General features: G+C 39.9%; 1 protein-coding gene across 1 annotated transcript in view; it reads right to left on the bottom strand.

Moving 5' to 3' along the window:
* LOC124867794 (voltage-dependent T-type calcium channel subunit alpha-1G-like) overlaps nt 1-11,710 on the bottom strand; it is a 107,841-nt gene extending 96,131 nt beyond the window's left edge. Inside the window, exons 1-2 of the mRNA XM_047364397.1 lie at nt 11,463-11,710; nt 7,442-7,716 (exon numbers count right to left, since the gene is read on the bottom strand). Of these exons, the coding sequence (XP_047220353.1) occupies nt 7,442-7,692 (251 nt within the window). The 5' untranslated portion in view covers nt 7,693-7,716; nt 11,463-11,710. The remainder of the gene's footprint in view (nt 1-7,441; nt 7,717-11,462) is intronic.
* Nucleotides 11,711-17,078: the final 5,368 nt, after the last annotated feature.

The raw sequence follows: 17,078 nt of genomic DNA, 5'->3' as shown, positions 1-17,078 counted from the left end.
ATCTTCAAGAAATATTGATTGGTTAAAGAAGAACTCCTAAGTTCTTTAAGTCTGGCTCAATGGCTGAGTTCAAATGTCCAATCTATAGCCTGGTTTGAGAAATCAGATGTCCACCTTGGAGAGGTGGAAATTGCCTCAATAATAAAAGGCTCATTATGCTTGGAGTTGAGTTGATGGGAGTTATTCTTTAACCAGTTTGTAATTTCTTTTAGGCAGTGAAAAAATTCATTTTTTATTCTGAGTTTCAAAAACTATTGAAGCAGAAGTACATCTGAATGTGATCAGCATAAAACCGATAGGAGATATATGAAACATATTAATGATCTTTCCAAGGACGCTATATATATATATATATATATATATATATATATATATATATATATATATATATATATAGCAAGAAGTGGTTCCGAAATTGAGCCTTGGGGTACCCCACATATTAGATCAGTAGAATCTGACATGATTTAGTTCATGCAAGCGCTGAAGCTTCTGTTTGAAAGGTAAAATCTGAACCGCTCTAATGTAGTTCCACAGATCCCTAATACACAATGAAGGCTGTTAATTATGATGGTGTGATTGAGAGTGTCAGAGGCTGTTCAATGGTCTAAAATAATTAATTCCAGAGAATCTGTGGTCGTCATGATCACTGAAGACTTTAAGCAAAGCTGTGTGAAGCTCAATAAATTTCATGAAACCGGATTGGTATTTATCTTAAACTTTGTGTTGTTCCAGAAAATAAATCAGTTGCTCCATCACAACTTTACAAATCTTTACCACAGGTTGCGGTGTAAGTGCTGTATATAATGAGAAAAGTAACAGTATGTTGCAAACAAGGTAGAAGGTAACATGGCTGTTTCTGTTTAGTGAAAATAATGCGAGGAGGCAGGTGATTAATATGTAATGTGTACCGAGAGGAAGAAAAACAAAGCAGAAGGAGTAAGTAAGGAGAAATAGGACTTTCATCAGTGATGATCCACCTCATCCCCGGGCACAGTCACATTATTGCCTCTGTTGAATAAACTCCAGTCTCATGGCTTTCCTTTCACATCATTCACAGTAATTTATGATTGCTGACAGAAAAGTGTAAAGCAAAAACTCTGTTCAGCATGCATGATAAAACGAGACGTGTGTTGTGCAGACAGAGAAAGCTGGGCAACATCTGAGGGAAATAAACCTGCAAGCGGAAGTAACCGGGTCGTCAGGGCAGAGCTACACTGTTTCCAAGCAACCTGGTGATTCCTCCAAAGAGCCTCTCCTGAGGAGATTCCCTTGTTCATGTGTGGGCATTTTCTCACTTGTGAGTCCGCATGCTTGCTTGCGTGTGTGCTTAAGTGTTTAACTGTATGATGATGAAAATGTGTGTAAGTTAGTGCTGACACGGTGAGAGTACCGTGATCTGGGATGCGACCATGGCAACAGCTCAGCAGGGTGCTGTGGGGATGTGTTCATCGCTTTCTAGTAGGGCTGGCATCACTTGCATGAATTTTACATTAATTTGAGGGCATTTGGGGGCATTTATTGGGGGCAGTTATTTTAAAAAACAATAACTGGGTGCACAAGTTTGATTTTAGTGTGGGTTTTTTGTTTAATCTACACAGAGCCAAAAAATAGAAGCAGGCTAAAATATATATATAAACCTTGAATAATGTTTAGTTAAATGTCCTTTAACAAGTGTCATCACAACCACATGTAGCCATAAAGAAGCTTCTGGCATAATTTTGGCTGGAAATTTGACCACTCTTTATGGGAGAAATGCAGAGTTCATTTAAACTGGCTGGTTTCCTGGCGATGTGTGTTTGGGATTGTTGTCCTGTTAGAACACATAATTGTATTGACAATTTCAACAATCTGATCCAAATTGTTCCCCTGAAGTAAAAGGAAATTTGTTAGTTTGTTCAAAAACCATAAAAAGTCAAGCTTATCATAAGCTGAAATATGCTGGAAAAGATGGGAACCTGTCCACTGTGAACCAAGTTTAACATCACCAGAGAGGCAGCGACCAAGAAAGAAGTCCCTGCTTAAAAACTGACAATTTCAAGCAGGTCCTTGTGTCAATCTCCCTAATGCACAACTACATTCGTACTCCCCAGATTTAATGAATTATTCTTTTAGACTAATTATGACCCAATTTTATCGTAGAAGTCTATAGAAGTGGTTCGGGCATTTTTTTAAGAAACAGTATTCAGATAGTATTAAGTGAAGAAAACACCACAGCTGAAATTTCAAGCAAAGCAACATAATCTCTCCAAGAAGTATTACTTTTACCCATAGGGCAAGTCTCATCTGAAACAATTACAACATGACTTAGACTAGTTTAGTCAACTCTGTGAATCTGAATAAGTTTCCAAAATATGAATGGATTCTTCACTGTCCAGAAACCAAATTTGCTCCTCACACTATCTGCAGAAGGGGCACCCTCTGAGGACCCTTTGCTTTAGTCTGACATTTGGGTCCAAGTACATGTGCACAGTGTCTATCATACTAACTTTTACACTTGGTTTTCTTGGCCTGGCACAATGTCAGCAGAGAAATCTTTGGAGGTGGAGGTAAAGGTGCTCTACTCCAGAGCCATCAAAAATGACAATGTTATGGAACATTTTCAATACATATTAAAGCACACATGCCTATGGACTTATTTTTTTGGTGTTAAGTGTGCACCAGAGTGATGCATGTGGTGCCATTGCAACAAAATAAAAAATAAAAACATTTGGAATAATGCCTCAATTAGGCTGAAGTTACAATTATTGTTGTACACATCTAATGCAAGACAAGAACAATTTTTTAAACAACTTTTCCTTTTCTTTTTCAAAATGCAATTTTTTAGCAGACGAGTCCCGTTTGAATAAATGAAGGTGCTAACTGTATGGCGGAAAATTGCAGCACATTTGGCAGAGATGCACCTAAAAATCAACTAGTGACTAGAATCTGACAATTTTGAGCTTCCTGATTTTGACTGATGATCCACCTGTCGGAAAAATATATATATATATCTAAGCGCTAGCAGGTTGCGCTAACTACAGCACTCTTCGGCATGAAAGTTGTTCCAGGGGAGGAAAACTCAAAGTTGGCTGTTTTCAGTGTCAGTGAGTTTGAGAACATAGATGTAAAAGACTATTTAAAAGGAAACTATTCTTAACATAAATCTATGGCTCATTCATGCTAAGAGAAAGAGCAAGACTTGAAGCAAATAACAGGAAGGCTGAACTTATTACAGCAAACTTGTTGTAATTTTGACCTTTGTCTGTCATGGAACATTCTGGTTTTGGAAATGTTGGCGGCCTTTTGGAAATCTCAGAGTTAACGTAAGGATATAGATTTAGGGAATACACACAGAAAACTGTTTTAATGCTAATGTGCTAACTGGAAAACCCTATTGTACAGCTGATACCCTCTGACACAGTGTAATGTTGCCTCTGCTTCTAACATTCTTGTTTCAGGTCAGTTAGGATTACCAAAATTATTTGGATTTGGAACTACATTAAACTACATTTACTTGATATTTGGAAGAATTGGGTTTCCTTCAACATTTGCGGGTATTTTGCCCATTTCTCCTGACAGTTTGCCACATACTGTATTTTCAGCTCTGCTGACAAGTTTTCTAGAAGACTGAGATCAAGGCTTTGCTATCGAAAAGATCGAATTTAAGAGATTTTAAAAATAATTTGGCAGTATGATTAGGATGATCGTCCATTTGGAAGAACCTTTTTTTTTTTTTTACCAAGTCTGTGACCTCCCAGCTCAGGTCTTAAGATGTTGCATCAATAGTTTTACATAATGTTCTTTGCTAATAATGTCATGTAGTTTGTGAAGTGCACCAGTTTCCTTTGCAACAAAAACACCCATGCAACATGATGCAGCCAGTCCCTTCACAGTTGAGATGATGTTCTCAGGCTTGCTTCTCCCTTTTCCCTTCCAAATGTAACGATGATCTTTATGGCTAAAACAATCTGTTTTCAACTGTAAATAATTGTTGACACATGGCAGAGAAGCCAGAAAAACAACATTTTGAATGCTATTTTATGCAGGGACAGCCCTGCAGAGGGTAGTGAGAGGAGTGGAAAGGTGACTTCAGAGCTGTTGGACAGCTCACATCAAGCAAACGGTATCACAACATCAAAAGCAGAACCACCCGGCTGCTTTATTTTTATTTTTTTTATTCAACTTTTATTTAACCAGGAGAGTCCCATTTAGATTAAGAACCTATTTTTTAGGGAGCCCTGGCCTTGCCTTAAATAGTTAAAATACTGACTTCTGTAAAGATTATGTACTTGATATTTGTATACCAACATAGATCAGGCATAACACTATGACCACATGCTTAATAGAGTGTTGACTCCCCTTTTTGTTGCCAAAACATCGCTGACTCTTTGAGACTTGGATACCGGTTTAACCCTGAAGGTGTGCTGTGGTGTCTGAGACCCAGCGGTGGGCAGCAGATCCTTCAAGTCCTGTAAGTTGTGAGGTGAATCTTTCTGGAATGGGCTTGTGTGTCCAATCTGGAGGATAAATCAGCACCTCAAACCTGTTATTGGGCACCTCTAACAATTTCTGAACCATTTTTATTTCGCAACAAGGAAAGTTACCCAACTGAAACAGGTCACAGCATTCAGGAAATAATGTCTCAAGGAAAGTGGAGATGGTCTGCAGCAATGCTTAGGTAGTTGGTACATGTTAAAGTGACATCCACAAGGATAGCAGGAGTCAAAGCTTCCCAGCTGCCTGCACTGGCCTGCCTTTGTCTCACAGTACATTCAGGTGCCGTATGTTCTCAAGGTAAACTGAGAACATACACCCAACAAAACCCATGATGTAAAAGAAAACATGATTCACATGGCCAGACTTTCTTTTATTGCTCTGTGGTGCAGTTCTTCTGCTCACATCCCTTTAGTTGGTGCTTTCAGGAGTGGACAGAGGTCAGCATGGGCACCCTGACTAGTCTGCAGCCTCACACGCAACAACCTTTGATGCACTGTGTTCTGACATCTTTTTGTCACAATCAGCATGAACTCCTTCAACAATTTGAGCTACAGCTGCACATGTGCTGGATTGAACCACACAGACAAGCCCTCTCACCCCACGTGAGCCATGGACCTGGTCCAGCACTGTTCCTTCTTGGACCACTTTTAAGAGCTACTGACCAAAAGTGCAGCTTTTTTGGAATTTGGCCATTGTCATACTCACTCAAATTCTTATGCATGCCCATTTTTTCTACTTCTACAACATTTGACACAATATTCACTTGCACCCTGATTTATCACACTCACAAACAGGTGCCATGATGAAGAGATAATCAGCGTTAGAACTGTATGATAACAGAAAAACATGCATACGCAATATAGGTGGTAAATGTAAATGTCTTTCTGCTTTGGGGCTGTTTTAAACATGGATCCCAGATATTAGTTAGTCCATTCAGATACTACATAAACTAACCAAATAAACTAAATCAAATCCCCAAAACATGTTTTTATTGAAAAACTTGCATCGGGCTAAAAGTGCTGTAATGGCAATGAAAGAACGTAGTGGCAAGGCAAAAATAAGATAATACAGATTCTTAAAGCTGCCATTAACTCTGTACTAAGTCTGTCTTTACCATAGAAAGTGTTCCTGGACCTGGGCTTCTGTGTTTTTCTGCTCTGTCCTCTCAAACCCCCAAGCCGGTACCAGCATATGACCGCTCACTCTGATTTGGGTTCTGCTGCAGGTTTCTTCCTGTCAAAAGGGACTTTCCACTTTAGCCACATGCTTGCTAAGCATGAGGGATTGCTGCAAGTCAATAACTCAATACAAGGTGACTTCAGAGCTGTTGGACAGCTCACATCAAGCAAACGGTATCACAACATCAAAAGCAGAACCACCAGGCTGCTTTATCTTTATTTTTTTTATTCAACTTTTATTTAACCAGGAGAGTCCCATTTAGATTAAGAACCTCTTTTTAGCCACATGCTCGCTAAGCATGAGGGATTGCTGCAAGTCAACAACTCGATACAAACGGCCATCTTTCCTGGAATAGAAAACTTTTTTACCAAATAGCACAACAAACAGAACTTGATAGCATTGTTTTGTGAACTGCAATGGATTATTCTGTATGTAATTGAATTTGGACCTGTCTATGAATGGTTTGCATTGGAGTCATTGGATTATATATTTCTAAATGTGAATTAGATTTGTTTGTATGACATTTATTGTGAACTGGCACTAATAAAACATTTACTGAACAGAACATAAAATTGCAATAAATTGATTTGATTTGCCCTGTGACGGACTGGCGACCTGTCCAGGGTGTACCCCGCCTCTCGCCCATAGATTGCTGGAGATAGGCACCAGCTTCCCCGCGACCCACTATGGAATAAGCGATAGAAAATGACTGACTGACTGACTGACTGACTGACTGACTGACTGATTTAATTTGCCACTCACCTGTAGACTGCTGGAGATAGGCACCAGCTCCCTCATGACCCACTATGGAATAAGCGGTATAGAAAATAAATCAAATCATTCATTCATTCATTCATCTTCTATAAGTGCAGTTCATTTGCAGTGTCTCTAGTTGCTTTTGTGAAGTTAAATCAAGAGTTAGAAGGGCCGCCAACCCCACTGGGTCTCCACGACCTACGCCAATGATGGCACGTGTTTGCTTTTTCTATGTTACTCCTGGTGTACATTTTATTTATTCAGCAATTATCTATCTATATTTTATGGAGAACACAAAGTGCTGACTGTCGCAACTACCCACAGACGTGCCAAGACAAGCACATAACAACACACAAACACACACACATATGCAAGCTCACAAAGAGTCATAAGCTGTGGAAAATATTCAATTTGGACAGCCTCGACAAATCCCCGAGGAGCTGCTGACGTTTATACATGCTTCAGAGTATTCCTGGCCGCTCTCACACACACACACCACACAGCGCCGATAACCGTGCTGAAACACTCTAACACCTTTACGGCAGAGCTGGATGGAGGCAGAGAGACGCCAAGAAGGAACGGGAGGTGAGATGATAAAGACAGAACCAGTCGGGTTTGGGAGGTGACGCCAGTCTTCTTCACCGTTTGTAACCCCTTCTGCCGTATAAATAGAGGCCAGTAACAATGCAACTGACAGGCAGCCGTAACCCTGCAGATTCATTAGGGCTTGTCACTATGGAAACCTGCAATCAGGACCAAAATGCTGGCCTTGGCTTTCTACAAGTAATGGGCCCAGGGAAATACCTGAGCTCTTCCAAACACACATCCATATGCAAACACACACATATGCACGGCGCTGACCTTCTTCCCACCTCTCCTGTGTTTGAAAGGAACATAAACATCTCAGCACTTGTTACTTTGCATGTACACCAGTTCTGAGAAGGTACAGAGCAGAAACAGAGACAATGGGGTTATAAAAAGAGTCGCAGTCGTACACATGTTTAGGAGCACTTCCAGCAGTAAAGGATATGGGTGGCAGACAACACGAAGGCACCAGGAGCGGGGAGGACTGGTTTGGGTCAGAGCCAACAGAACTACTGGTGCTAGGGAGGGGTACGGCAGCTCTTCCCTTTCCATCTCCTCCTCTTCCTCTCCTTTGTTCTCCAACTCTTCTTCCTCCACTGAGATATGTACCTTTTCCCCGTCCTCCTCCCCATCCTCTGCCTCCTGCATCGGCCCTCCATGCTGCTCGTGCAGGTCTGGCTCCTGGGTGCCCGTCATGGCCGCGCCGTGAACAGCCCAAACCTACAAAAGGGGGCAAAGGGGCACCATCAGACTGTTCCTCCTCTCCAGGCTTTATCCATCTGTTTTCTTGCCTCCAAAACAATCTGGAACCGACTGTCGACGGTCTCTGTTTCCCTTACATCCATCCAATCTAGGAAACATGGATCTACACAGATGTAAACAACCGTGTACTAAATCATGTGGAGGAGGAGTGCAACTACAGTCAGAGACGACAACAGGAAGCACTCAGGCCTCCTCATAATAATCCTGTACACTTTGTGACAACGGCATTACTGCTGATGCTTTTAATCCAGACTAGCTCAAAACAATCTGGACATAAAAAAAGACCATGTGTCTCCGTCAACTATTTTTCCCGGTCACAAAAGAGAATGAAGTCAGGTGTTGGGGAGTGAAATTGTCTGCCATCGCCAAATCAACACTGCTGGATGTGATTCCAACACTTCTGAAGGTCTATATGGGTCCACAGCAGGGGGATGTTAACTTAAATCTTTAAGCCCAATTTAGTGTTAAATATTAGCTTTATCTGTATTTAGTGGTAAAACACTAACTGGCCCTGACTAGTCTTAGCTTTTAGAAATTAACTTCGTCTCAGGACTTTTTGTTAGGGTGTGGCGTAGTGAAGTGGGGGCCCCATTTACAGAAACTATCGTCGTCAACACAGTAGTCCTGGGTTGATTCCCGACCTTGACACCTTTACTGCATGTCTTCCCCCCTTTTCCCTCTGCTCATTTCCTGTCTGATTACTGTCAATAAAGGGCCACCAGCAACACAAAAAAATATTTGTTAATTACAAGAGTTATTCTTCTGTTAAAACTGTAGGTTGTCAATGTAATTATTCTGATTTTCCAAAATTTCCTAAAACCAAAAGTTCATTCAAAAACAGGTCATGTTTTCTTAAAAGAAAAGCATGCAACGCAAACAATTTAAAATATGAAACCTATAACACTGTATGTTCTCTTTCATTCAAAAACTGCTGATCAAAGGGTCTGAAACCGGTGAGCTGTTCAATGCAACTCACAGCATGTTTGGTCCTTTTTCAGTGAATACAACATGCAGTAAAGTGTTCCTAAAAGTACAAGCTGCTGACAGAGCAGCTGCTTATGGAAGCATTTAAAATCTACTAGAAGAACTATTGGCTTTAGATTACTACTACTACTACTACTACTATTAATATGTACATCTGTATCTGACGGAAGGGACAGTGAATTTACTCTTCAGCTGTTATAGTGGCTTAAGAATGTGGATTTTATGAGTTAATGTTTCCATGGTGACCAACCATGTCTTTATTAACACTTTGACACTTTAACACAGTTTTAACCCCCTCTGTATGTTAATTAGAGTTCTTAACTCTACCTAGAGTATAATCAACTACACTTTTGCTCAAATTTGTCCAACACCAACAACACCCATGAATTTGCTGCGTTGCAAAATGACGCATATCCTAGCTACAACCATAACATTTATCATGCTTTAACGCAATTTATGGGAATAGAAATACACAAAGTACTTGTAAAGTGGAAGGAAAATAACACATGGTTTTCAAAACGCTTTATGAATAAAATCTAAAAGGTGTGGCATGCATTTGTATACAGCCTCCCTGAGTCAGGACTCTAGAACCACTTGGACCACAGCTCCAGGTCTTTTGTGGGATGTTTCAGCTAGCTTTTTAGATGTAGAAACTTAAGATTTTTGCCTATTCTTTATAAAATAGTTTGAGCTCATTCAGACTGGGTGAAGACACTGACCATGAGTTTCCAAAGCCTGCCACAGATTCTCAATTGGATTTAGGTCTGGACTTTGGACTTTGATTGGGCCAATCTAACACATGGATATGCTTTGATCTAGACTATTCTATTGTAGCTATGGCTGGATATTTTGGAGATGTTGTCTTGCCGGAAGGTGAACCTCCAGCTCAGTTTCACACCTTTTGTCACCTCTAAAACCTTTTGACTTAGATTGCTCTGTTTTTTTTTAAATGATGAAACAGACCATGGATTGAACAGCACTCCTTGTAAACTATGGGATATTGTTTTCTACTCTAAAGCTGATTTAAACTTCTTCACAACTTTATTTTTGTGTTCCTTGGTCTTTATGATGTTGTTTGAACACTAAACATTTGTATTTTTCTTGAGATTAAATCCACATGTGAAATTTATTTGGTGACTTCTGAAGACTGTTCATTGCACTAGATTGTACTTACGAGTGTCAGAGTTAAAAGGCTGAAAAACATGCATGCCACACTTATCTGAATTTTATTTGTAAACAGGTTAATTTTACTTCTACTTCACAATTATGTACTACTTTGTACTACATGATATCCCAGTAAAATAAAGCGAAAAAGTGAAAGCTTTAGCATGGCACTGTAACCATAAATCTGACTTCATGATGATGATGACACTTATCATTTTTCACTGATTGCTAATTTAAGATAAAATGGACTGCAGTGACATTGATGAGGTACAGCAGCCTGTGGTTAATTTTTAGAAGTACTGATGGAGATTCCTCTAAGCAGTGAAATAATCTTGGAATGTCAAACTGAAAAATGATTTCAGTTTGAATTGAAGATGGGAATCGTTTAGTTTTTATATCCCCTCAAATGTCGGGCTTTACCAGGCAGGAGAAGATGCAAGGTGGAGCATGCAACAACACTCCCACATTGCCACAAGTATACATACAGCAAACACTGCCCACATTTGGTCCGCCAAATGCTCCCTCCATCACTTATGGGTCCCCTGAGATCCTCGGAAAGAAATTCACTCCAAAAGGTACACATTTTTTGTGAAGCTGGAACAAAAATCTGAATTATTTTGGACAAAACATCCCAGGCAGCATTATCTGGCATCTGTGTAAAAGGTCCAACAGGAGAGCTGGCAAGCGAACACACGGTTTAAATGGGAGCCTTTCTGTGTGTGCATGTTTGATGAAAATGAGATTGTATCTGCCACTATCCCTCTTTTTTTCACTTAATTCCCTATGGAAACTTAGCTTGGACCATGAAAGGAGTCCGAGGCTGCTACCGGGTAGACATCAATTAACCAGCAAATAAAAAAGGGAAGTAATTTCTTCTACCTGAAAACGGGCTGACAGGCCCTGAAAAAATATTTTTAAAACTCATTAAAAGTCTCTCTCGCTGACAGTCCGGCCATGATGGAATTAAATCATCTCGTGAATCTCAAACACGCAGTCTCCATAACAAAATACTGTATTTTCATGCATCAAGACCTAAGAACCCCCTAGGTGGTTAATGTGAGTAATGTGGAATAAGGCATTTATTTATCGTCTTTAATATTTAAGTGCCTGATGCCGAATAAAATCAACATTATCTGCAAATTTCCAAAAATTGAATACACAACTGTTTATCCAAAACAGGGGTGCATGTCTTCCAGGAGGCCAAAATGCTGAAATCTGTGATGCGACTGAGAGAGACAAATGAAACAGACATTCAAAAATTAACTGTTCTTCCCATTAAAACCATTTATCTCAAACGAAGTCTCAATATTTCTATGATACAGACATTAAATACAACCTAGCATCGTCCTTGTAATAAGATCAACGACTTATTTTAATGTATGGACTTGGAATTTAAAAAGAATAAATGTTGTAGAGAGCGCAAATGACAAAGAGCGACATCACATCCAGAAATATTCAATTGTGCAATCCATTCAGTGCTGAACACGGGACAGCGCACCAATAAAAGTGCAAATAAAAGCAGCAAAAACCATAAAAACTTTGCCAGCGCTTCTCACCGGTGAGTATCGTCCATCCACCAGCGTCACTCACTCCGGATTCGCCGTGCGCCCTGAGCTCCAGGAGCCCCGGTGCTCCATCTGAGAGCCGCTCAACGCTCCTCTGCCTTCTCCTCCCGCCCCTCTGCCAGAATCCAAACTCAGCCCGTCAGCAGGATGACAAAGATGAATCAGAGGATGAAAAAAGGAAACAGGGGCATGAGACGCACAAGTTTTACTCAAACGGTAAAAGTGTAGTTAAACAGGAGCGAGCGTTTCCCTCCCCGTGCGTCTGCGTCCCCTCAGCCGCTGGTGTTCAGGTACCGGAGTTAAAGGCGCACCGGGGAGGAGAGCGGCGTCAAGCCAGTCAGACAGAGGCAGAACAGAACCACACGGGTTTTACCTTCAAAATAAGACAATCTGATCCAGGACGTTTCATCGGAGATTCTGCGTTTCTTTCAACTTTTAAAACAGAAGGCTGCAGATGTTTCTTTTGAGGGTTGTTTCAAATGATGAATTTAAACCTAGTCACGTTTGCCATCCAGCTTTCAAGCTGAGCATATACTGTTATTTACTGATTAATAAGACAAATATTTAATTAGATCTATCTCCTGATTGAATATGGGGTTTATCAGGTTAAAAGTAATGCAATTTTTATCTTGAAAACTTGATAAAGACCTTTAAAAGCAACTAAATTATTTAAATAATGCTTTCTGAGCTGCTTTCTCAAATTTCTGTCTAGAGTCTGTCAAATCATGGTTTTTAACTTCTAACTTTTATTGTTGTACGCCCCAGAAAGCATTTATATATGGGACCCATATAGGTTTGAAATAGGATGAAAAATGAGTCCCATGAGGGACTAAATGTATACCAAATAAGGTTTGATGGAGGTGAGCCATGAACAATGAGTAGGATTCATCTGGTTCCCATACTTAGGCTTTGTGGGAGAACTACAGAGTAGATATATGGAAACCATATGGGTGGAAATGGTCTAACAAAACTGAGCCCTGTGTTGGATATTGTGTGGGTTTGCTGATATTGTTTTGATGTGGGTCAAACCTATATCAACAAGCCTGTATCTTGACCTTGACGTCAGTCAGGTTTGGGCCCTGACTGACACCCATCTGGCTCACATCTTCAACTTTCTGTGGGTACTCTACAGGATATAAATGAGACCCATATGAGTGGAAAATGGTCTGGAAAAATAGACCATTTTTGGAATTGCCTGCGGGTTTGCTAGTAAATGTTTGATGTATGTCAGCTATGGGTACTAAGTGGGCAACAGAACAGTTCACAGGTCCATGTCTCCATCTAATGTATCCTATATAGTTTAATGTTGAATAATCCTGAGCAATAAGAGGGACCCAAAAAGAATTATACATAAAACAGACAATAAAATCTATAAATAAATACTTGATCTTCCAAGTATTTATTGACAAAGGTTTTCAATCCATCTTGTATCCTTATCAGGTCAATGTAAACAAAACCCATTTAGGTCCCAATCTTTAAAGTTTTGTATGGTTATTTTATGGTATGTAATACATGTGACCAATAATACTCACAGGTGATCCAAGGGGAGCTTAGAAACAAGCCACTGCTCCTCTGTATCAAAATGAACCACCTTGGTTCATGCATCTGATCAGGATGTCTACTGGGAGACCTCCTATTGAAGGTCTTCCAGGTACCACCACCGGGAGTAGACCCAGAATCACTGGAGGGGCTGTAGATGCCTTCTTGCTTGAGAATGCCTTGGATTCCCAAAGAATGAGCTGGCAAATGTTACTAACAATAGGAATGTGTATGGGTCCCTCCTGAAACGGTTTGCTACACAACCCAATATTGGATAAATGAAAGACAATAGGTGGATGAATGAAAAATATGTTGATGAAGCTTAAAAACCTTAGCCAATCTTTGAAAAAAGTGTTGATATTTCATATGAAGCCAATTTAAGTTCAAAGTAAGGACTCATATCTTCTACTATTTTTGTATTTTACTGTTGCTGCTTTACTGAAGTCAATAGTTTTTCTTTCAGTACAGTAATGAGAATTTTGCGCCGTATGCCACAGGATCAGTCATTAGTAATCCCTTGTCCTCTGAAACCTGACAGAGCATGTAAGCAGATTTGAAGGTATTGTGTTGGAGCTTTCTGGGTTTTAGTGAGTCGACACCCCTGCTGATTGTGAAGGCAGAGCATCATCTCACACATGACAGCCCACTCTCCCCACATACCCACTCACTCGCACTGTCCAGGGTCACTGACTGCTGAGATAACTGGCTGGCAGAGGCAGGATGAGGGATACTGTGAGAGTGGCGCACCATCAGACGGAGCAGATCGAAGGGACAAGCCACATGCTCTGACTCGCTCTGTCAGTGTCAAGTTGTGCAATATTAAGAATAAGCCTCTAGAGTCTAAACTTTCAGAATAAAACACTTATTGGAGAGGACAGGCTCGTCTTATTCAAATGCTCTCACCAGTAGCTTATATCAGTACAGAGCTACTTCGGTGTCCCTATTATGCTGTCAAACCGGGTAGCTCTGCATTTAAGGGGAAACCCTTTGACTCTGCACTCAGAAATGTTTTATTCCAGACAGAAATTATTAAAAATGAACACCAAGGAGAACCACACAGACAAAGATGAGTTATCTGATGATGAATTCCTTTGCTTTACTTATCATTTTCTAAACCTCCATGATTATCAGTTATTCATTACAGTTATAAAACAATTAAATACACAAGATCACCCACAACTGTTTAAAATGTCAAAAGCCTTTGAATTTAGAGTTTGGCAGTCGGTGTGTACTTTTAATCATAATAAAAGCATAATTTTTCATCTTATACAGTCTAATGTATTAAATCCGAACAGCTTTCTCGTGCATATGATTAAAAAAATTTCCTAATGTACAAATGGCTTGACTTAAATGCACCAATGTTAGATACTGTTTTGTTTTTACTGAAAGACTTTAAAGTAACAAAGGAATTCAAATTTTATATTAATTTTCAAAAGATAGTATTCAAAAATGCTATCTTGGAAAGCTGAAAATTATACTAATAGAATTTCAATTGTGCTGCCATGAACATGATTTCATATTTTAAAGCTTAATATGAAGAGACAGAAGGGGGTTTAAAACATTAGCACATAACTGTGTGTTGTTAAAATAGTCTGTTACAACATATAAAATAAAAACTGAAAAGTCAAACGTAATTCTTACAAATTTGTTGTAAAGGACAGACTAAAAGCTTAACATTTAGTTAATTTTCTTCATATATAATATACGCATATCCATGTGTCTTTAAAGGCAACACAATCAAACTAATGCTGAGACTGAAAGCTGCAGATGAACATCCTCAACATCCTAAAATATCACTCAAGTTACACCACTGCTCATTCTTTTGCAGGCTCCGAGAAATTCCCAGATGGCCTTCTAGCAATACCTGAATCCTACTTTGGGAGCAGAAGAGAGCACACTGCAGGTCTTAGCAAACAGCTTAAAGGGAGCCGTCGTCTTAAACACTCTCCTAATGACTTATAATATACACACAGGCTTCCACAGCAACTCTGAGGGATGTTTGCTTTGTGTTTACAGTCAAACTGAAAAAGCAGCAATGGCCCTCTTAAAATTAAAAGCTAATTAGAATGAAGAAAACCAATATGGCTGCACTTAAGGTTTAACAATGTGTCCTTCTTAGAGCCGACTGACGGGTTAGATAAAAACCAAGGTTTCCTGGGGGATATGCACTTGGTATGTGAACAGGTTTAACCTCCGAATAAAGACCAATTTATGATTTCTCAGATTTCAACTTTAGTGTGAGTAAATCTCTGCAGGGACAAGGAATTTAGCAAAGGCCTGACAAAAAAATACTAAAAAAAAGCTGCAAGATGCAAACAAAAAAGTTGTCCAGATGCAATATTAACAGACGTACTTTAAGAGCTTTGAGGTCTGATTACGCAAAAAGACGCCTCCACATGCTGTCAGAGCACATTTTGCACAGCGTCACCTGTGTGGACACAGCTAATGGCTGTGCCCATTGGTTTATTTGATTTTTTGGACAAGCACAAACACCTGCATGACCACAGCACAGCAGCTCACAGTGATGTCAGATGCAAACGTTATGGCATGTGTGTTTGGTTTGGTACGACAATGCAAATAAAGATAGTTCTAGCCAACATCTTGAGAAAACTACAATTCTACTCTCTTTTCACACAAATGTTTCAGATCATCAAAAAAATTAATATCAGATAAAGGTAACCTGAGCAAACACTTCAGTTTTCAAATGATCACAGTATCTCAGTCGGATTTAAGTTCTGACTTTAACTAGGCCAGCTGAAAACCTTTGTTTTATATATTTACTCAAAACACAGTGTAAAAATAACATAGCATATTAGAGAAACATCAAACACGGTGGTGGCAGTGTGATGGTTTGCGGCTGCTTCGCTGTTTCAGGACCTGGACAACTTGAAGGAACCATCCATTCTGCTCTCTAGCAGAAAACCCAGGAGAAGGTCCAGCTATCAGTTTGTAACTTTATTTGGGTTATGCAGCAAGGCAATCATCTGAAACACACCAAGCCAACTCTGAATGACTCCAAAATACAAATAAATAAAAGGTTTATAGAGGTCTAAGTCAAAGTTGGATATAGATCCTACAGAGATGCTGTCATTACCTTAAACAAGCCGTTCATGCTCAAAAATGCTACAAAGTGGTTGAATTAAAGCAATTCTGCACAGAAAAGTAGGTCAAAATAGATGGACAGCGATTTAAAAGACTGATTATTTCTGCCCAAGGTGGCACAAACTGTTATAAGGTTGGGAGGGGTGATTACTTTCTCACTCAGTAAGAAACGCTTTGCTATTGGATAAATGCTTCTCATATTTACCCTGGTTATTTTTGTCTGATTTAAAAATTAATTTGATGATCTGAAACATATACGTTTTTACAGCATGCTGCCTTTTTATGATGAACATCTAAGCAGTTTATACAAGTAGCTCCTTGTTCCAAACCTGAAGAAATCTCCTTTAGATGTTTCCAGATGAATGGACTGAGAAGCAAACAGAAATCACCGGCTGTGTGTTGTTTCCAGCGTGATGGGTTTGCTTTGAGTTGCTGTCAGGCGCTCTGTCAGTTTGTGCGCTGCTTTGCAGTGGAGCCACTGCTGGAGCAGCAACTTTTCCAGGTGGATTTTCTACCACTACACCAGGCCTCACTCTATCTCAAGAGACATCTGCAGACACAAACTGCACCTACGGAGCAGCCTCTCACTGAAGAGACAGGCCAGAGTTTTAATTACAGGTGAGATTTCTGCTGAACTCTGAAATTATGATCCGCTACATTTGACGAAATGAGAAACCAATTAAACAGTTGTCTAAATGCATGTTTTCTTTAAGGGCTGCTGCTGACTCAGAGCTTCTAAAGGGACAGTTAAACCATAATGAGATGATCATTATCATCCAGTTTAACCACTGGTGGTTTTAATGGTGTCCTCCCCTGCTGTATCAGTATTTTACAGCAGGCTGAGAGGTGGATTTGGAAACAAATCGGCGAGACCGATCAACTCTAGGATAAGGTTTTCCCTCAGAGTGGGGAAACACCGCGCAATAGCCTATTAACGCTGACAGCAGACACAACCCAAACATCTGT

The sequence above is a fragment of the Girardinichthys multiradiatus genome, chromosome 5, assembly GCF_021462225.1.
Source record: "Girardinichthys multiradiatus isolate DD_20200921_A chromosome 5, DD_fGirMul_XY1, whole genome shotgun sequence".
Classification (NCBI taxonomy): domain Eukaryota; kingdom Metazoa; phylum Chordata; class Actinopteri; order Cyprinodontiformes; family Goodeidae; genus Girardinichthys; species Girardinichthys multiradiatus.
This window is presented reverse-complemented; position numbering and strand designations above follow the sequence as displayed.